Raw genomic sequence first — 6,125 nt, forward strand, 5'->3', positions numbered from 1 at the left:
ACAATGTTGGGTCAGGATTGGTTGTGACCTTGCTTGGCCCAATGCCTTTGAGATAAAGAATTCTACTTTCCCGTACAAAATCCAGGTAAACACAAAGCTGTAGTGTGTGTGTGTGTGTGTGTGTGTGTGTGTGTGTGTGTGTGTGTGTGTGTGTGTGTGTTTAGACGTCTTTGTGATACTTGTGGAGACCAACTGTCCCTTATGGGGACAAAACGCCCGTCTCAACATTTTTGAGGCTCAAAATGTTGTTTTAATGTCAGGTTTAGGGTTCAGGCAAAGGGTCAGGGTTAGGCATTCTGTTCTGATGGGTAGGGTAAGCGGCTGGGGAAAGCATTATGTCAATTAGATGTCCTCACTAAGATATGAAAACGAGTGTGTGTATGTGTGTGAGAGAGAGAGATTGAATGTCTTTTCTTTCTGTCCACAGGCATGTACGCAGAGTGTATGCGCATGCATATGATTATGTCATACATGTGCATGCAGTGTGTTTTACTATGTGTGAGGAAGGGGTTGGTGGAAATCTTTGGTTATTTAATTCAGCGTCCCTAAATCATCCAATTTTGCTGCTCAGTTCAGTCAAGCCAAACAACAGCTCTCCTCTCACTGCCTCCCCCGTTCCTTCTCTCCCAGTCTGGGACATCAATCTGATGAAAAACATTAGCATCCATCAAACCTCTTTAGCTGTAAATCCACAAGTTGATAATAGTATTCTTGCAGGTGAACATCATAGATCACAGTGCTTCCTGCTGATTGATTTCACTACAGCCAGCACTTGTTATTTTATCTATGTTCTGCACATCTGTTATTTTTTTTTTAAGCATGTATTTACATCCATTAGTATGCCAAGGAGGGACGGTGTCTGATGAAATGTATGTTTTAGAAATGCTATTGTGTAGCTCACTTATATTACCACATTACACAAAATGTTCATATTACCTGTCAGTGCCACAGAAAAAATGTCATTTCAAGTCAATTAAGAACGTCATGATGATGAAGGAAGAAATTCTCTGGTTGCTTTTAGAGAAAGGGATGGATCAGCTGATAAAATGTTCCTACGTTGACCCTGAAGAGTGGGGAAAACACTGCACAGAACAGTGCAAGCATCAGTGTCAATATCCTTTATACTGATTAAGTCAGAACTATAAATAGCATGAAATGAAAGAGCTGGGGTGGAGATGAGGTGTAGCGAGTCCATGCTGACTGCAGCAGCTTCAATAGCATCCCCGAAATGGAATTTGTCAGTAGGTTATCACTCAGACAAGCTGATATGTCCAGATTACCGGTTGATTTCTGGCCTACCACAAATATGCTCAATTGTCATGAAAATAAAAAGAGAAATTAGGTTTTTCTGTTGATGTATTTCATTTGGGCACTGGAGAACTGCTGTAGTCCAACACATCTTTCTGGCTGTTACGGTCACAGTCGGGCAGACTCACGAGTAGAAAAGATTTGTCTTTAAATGAAAACAGCATGCAATTTCCAAATCCAGCTCAAAGAGAGCAACATTAGTATTCTGTCAGTGGCAGAGCGGCTGGTCTTCTTTCCACCTTGTCAGTCTATGTGTGTATGCAGGGAGGTGTTCATGGCAATATGTGGTCCTGGGGACATTAGCCCACAGACCACTATGTAAGATCCACTGTAGTCCAAAAGCCAAAAGGCCGGGAAGATTCAACAACATAGCAGAAAAAGCATGAAAGCAGGAACTGGGGTGGAAATGGGTTGCAGAGGCAGCACTAACACTATATTCTAACTCATTTCATAATAGTTTTCACATCTGCTTCGACATGAAAATTATTGTGACTGTGACATCTCAGACTCGGTTAGCATGTTAAAGTTCATGACAGTGCAATTAGACTGAGCAAATATGGCTTGGTTAGAAAAGTCGTCAAGTGATAAAAACCTCTTTTTAAAAAAAAGAACATGGCAGCACAGCTTAGGTTTCAAAGGTTATATCAGAATATACCAAACGACTTCTGAAACACGTTCAATTAAATTTGTGTGAAAACATTCTTACCCTATACAAAAAACACATGCCTATGCAAATTTACCATAAGTTTTATGAAACGTGCACTTACCACTGTGGGTGAGTACATACACACACACTCAGACACAGAGTAAATTGGCTTTTCTTACCTGCGTGGATGGTCGGGAGCAGCAGAGCTGCCAGGAACACGACGCACGTCTTCATCTCTCTCAGCCTGCCGCTGACCAACTTTGCACCTGAGGCTTTCAAAGGCTGCGGCAGACCTCCCAGTGGGCTTCAGAGGTGGTTTCAGAGTACCAAGTGCCAAGTTCACAGAGGGAGGCCACCAAAAGCACCTACAATATCACATTGAAATGCAAAGGGATCAGTCAGACATGTACAAATAGACAAAGATTGAATGAACAAACCTGTAATGGAACATCACACGCTATCCACATTTCAGGATAGCTTTGTCATACACTTTATTTAGCATTTCAGAACATTTGATTTTTTTTTTTACTATGTCTTACAGGGTTATGTAACTTCATATAGCTCTGTTAACGATATACTGGATAGTTTTGTAAAGTAGAAATAAATCATATTCACTGTTGCTGCCATTTTTCCTTCAGTTTTCATAACTGACTGCAGCAGCCACTGTCTCACACTATGCTATAGTGCTACTTTAAATCCAGCTCTCTTTGATCAGTGCATTTCCATTGTTGCCCAACTCAACACTAGACGCTCTGTGCTCATTCACTTGCTCATTTTTACAAACACTTTGGTAGAAAAGGTTCTACACTGTGAATAAAAAATACTGTTCGTTTTCTTAGGAAATGTTTGGACAGACACAGACAGCACAAGTGAACTGTGGGAGGATCTGCCATTTTGCCATCAGATTTACGGTGGCGTTCCCAGGTGTCCTAAAAGTGATACCAGCATCCACAGTCTCCCCATCCATAAAGAAGCCAAGCTGGAAGCAGTGACTGAGGTTGTTACTGACCACAGCTGCTGCACAGGGATACAACCGCATCCTAAAAATATGCTGCAACATTTTGCATTTTCAGTTACTTATTTAATATCTGTGCAATGTTCACTGCAGATTAATTAATGGAAAGTGTGTTCTGTTTTTGAAAAAAAGTCACTTAATGACAAAACACAGTATCCTGATGCTTTGATTAGATTTAATTAGTTCATGCTGCCATGTGGGAAATGCAGCAAGATGCTGTGAGCATAAAAGAGTGCTATAATAATTAATCATCATTTATTTTATCTTATAATTAGCTTGCTGTTTGTCTATGGGGGACACAGTTAGTGTGACTTTCTCAGTGCAGTCAGCTATGGTACACTGGCCGACGATGAGCTCTGAATCACTGTTCACAACAATGCTAACTTAATGAACTATGGACTCAGTCTGTTTGCTAGACTTCATTTTGTTAATGCTACTTATTTCCTTCCCCTTTTTTCAAATATACTTTATCAGTGTCCAGTATGAATGAAAGATTGTGAAAATGCTCTGCCATTCGTCTTGGCTGTATTCATGTGTGCGCTCACAGCAAACATTTCTCCCAGGTTTCCTCCCCTGCGTATTAGTGTAATATGTTTATCTTGTCTGGCAGCAAATAATTAATGATGAGGCGGTTGCAACAAAAGGAAAATAAAAGATTGTTTTTCTTTCTTGTGAGGAGCCCATTTAAGCAAATATGAGGTTTGTGGATGTCATAGTTGAACAACAAAATTTCCATGTGGAAATCACTGTTTATTTAATCTGGCCTCTAATCTTGCTGTGGATACAAGTGGCAGAAATGAGCTTTTTCCGAAGGGTGGCTGGCTTTTTCTTTAGAGGTAAGGTACCGGTACTGATTTTCAAGTATAAGGGTAATGTGCAGAACTGCATCAGCTACAAAGGGATACAACTGAGGAGCCCTACTGTTATGCTATGGGAAAGACTTGCTGAAGCTAGGTTAAGAAGAGAGGTGTTGATCTGTGAGCAGCGGTTCCGCTTCGTGCCAGAACAGATGCAATGTTTTCTTTGGGAAATACATTTGCTGTCAGTGTGTCTAACCTACGGGACTGTTTCGTTTCCTAGTGACATCACTGCACCGTTTTATTTTTAGAAATGAAAGTCTTGTCTCCATATTAACCGAATCGTCTCAAAATCTTTTGTTGTAAATGTAAGTCATACGTAACTCAAATCTAAGTTTTCACTTGTTGAAAAGATAAGCATGGAAAAATCACATCAGAATGTTTTTTTATTCCACTAAAAAGACAGCACTACCTGAATCTGAATGCACAAAAGATTCTTCCATTTGCAGCTGAGGGTATAGTATATTTGGGAAACATTATCATCAGCAGTGCAATACCACACATGAACAACAATAATAATAACATCATAAGTAAGAACAGATGTGTTATACCATCATAAATTGTGCAAGTTGTCAAGTCCAATGCGATGCATTAAAGTTGCTTGGTGGATAAGGGGATTTACAGAAGTAAATCAAAACCAGTTGTTTAAAATAATGATTTAGTGCATAAGTGAGACCCTGTATGTGCAGCAGTTTTTAAACTGCATTTATTATTGTGACTGTGCAATCTAAATACTCCTCGAGGAGCTGGACTGATGCACACTTAAGACGGTGTAGAAGTTCATATAAATGAGCTTGCAGAGCTGTTCAGATTACCCTTTAGTTTGTGTTCTCGTTGATGCATTGAGTGTGAGTGCCTCATGAGTGAGTTCACATGCTGTCTTCTCTAAGGACTAAAAGGCTCCTGACTTGGCAGTGAAAACAGGTTCAGTGCATGTGTTTCTGTTAGTAGTACTCTAGAATCAAACGGGGGGTCTGAAAAAGCTGCAGTACCATGATAAGACAAAAAAAACAAGTAAATCCCATAGACTCTCATGTTAATATGCATGTTTACAGCCTAGGTCAAAAACAGTTTCAACTTCCCATGGGAGCTGATTTTTCTCATAACTCACCCCTCTGGATACCAGTAAGGCTTAAAGTTAGGGCCATGATCACTTAGATTGGGGTTACTTAGCAAATCCCCATCTCATTCAAATTTTGTAACTTCTGGTTTTAAAGAACCAATACGGTAACTGCCAAATGGTTAGTGAGGATTGAAAATGTGGAGAACAGAACCTGATGGGTGGGTGAAATAGAAAGAGGTATGTAAATCAATCTTCTACATACAGTCCATGCTTTAACTTGAACCTTACAAGCTACTCTTCTAAGTACAGGACATGCTACTTGATTCAAATTGATTATGAGGTGTGGAATCTTACAGAAGTTATTATCAGTCATTTAAACCTAACGGTATTCTCACAAAAATATCAAATAGAACCAATTAAAATCCAGCCCAATGCTAAGGCCAAATTGAACAGCTGTGGTCTGTATGGATAAGAGGCTTTCAAATACAATAGAGCTGCCTTTGTATTACCAAGCCCAAGAGATATGAAAAACTCTGAAAACTGTGATTTAAATTTCTACCTCCACTTTATCAAAATGAAAACCTTATGATAGTAAGCGGTCAGTAACCACTGACAAAAGTGAACTTCTCAGCTGCAACTCTAGCACATCTGATATAACAAATGGCCATTTGGATGCAAAGGTACAGCATTTTTGTCATCTTACAAGTAATGTATGTTCTATTTGTATGCATCTTTTAGCAAACAATATTGTACACAACACACTGTACACTATTGTCATTTATACCAAAGGGTCTACAAAGAACAACTTAGAACAGTGTTCTGGCACTTTCATTTAATTAATAATTACCGTATTTTCTGCACTATAAGGCGCACTTAAAATCGACAGTGTGCCTCATAATCCGGTATGAATTCTGGTTGTGCTTAGTGACCTCGAACCAATTTTATGTGGCACACGGCGCTCAAAAATTTGTTTTGTTACCACTAAATTTAGCTACGAAGCCCCACCGCTTGATGGATTGTCGGAGCATTACGGTTACTGTAGTCAGGAGCCTTGCGGACTCGGAGTAATCTGGGTCGAAAACTCCGTCAGCTTCAGGTCCCAAAGTCAAACAAACACTACGGCATCACTGAGAGCTAAAAACTGTCTAAATTCTTTAATCTTTAATAAAACGATCAGCGTTGCTGCTTTACCAGGTATAACAATTAAGTTTAATATCCAGGCATCCATGAAAACAG

The 6,125-nt window shown here is 39.6% G+C and overlaps 1 protein-coding gene across 4 annotated transcripts in view; it reads right to left on the reverse strand.

Annotated features, from left to right (window-relative positions):
• Nucleotides 1–6,125, reverse strand: part of LOC102298511 (cell migration inducing hyaluronidase 1) — a 134,877-nt gene that overhangs the window by 81,115 nt on the left and 47,637 nt on the right. For all 4 annotated transcript variants that reach the window (XM_005947796.2, XM_005947797.2, XM_042214328.1 and 1 more), the window contains exon 2: nucleotides 2,134–2,319. In XM_005947796.2, coding sequence (XP_005947858.1) covers nucleotides 2,134–2,188 — 55 coding nt within the window. In that variant the 5' untranslated portion in view covers nucleotides 2,189–2,319. The remainder of the gene's footprint in view (nucleotides 1–2,133; nucleotides 2,320–6,125) is intronic.

The sequence above is a fragment of the Haplochromis burtoni genome, unplaced genomic scaffold (assembly GCF_018398535.1).
Source record: "Haplochromis burtoni strain Fernald_Lab_line unplaced genomic scaffold, NCSU_Asbu1 Contig_549, whole genome shotgun sequence".
In the NCBI taxonomy this organism is placed as follows: domain Eukaryota; kingdom Metazoa; phylum Chordata; class Actinopteri; order Cichliformes; family Cichlidae; genus Haplochromis; species Haplochromis burtoni.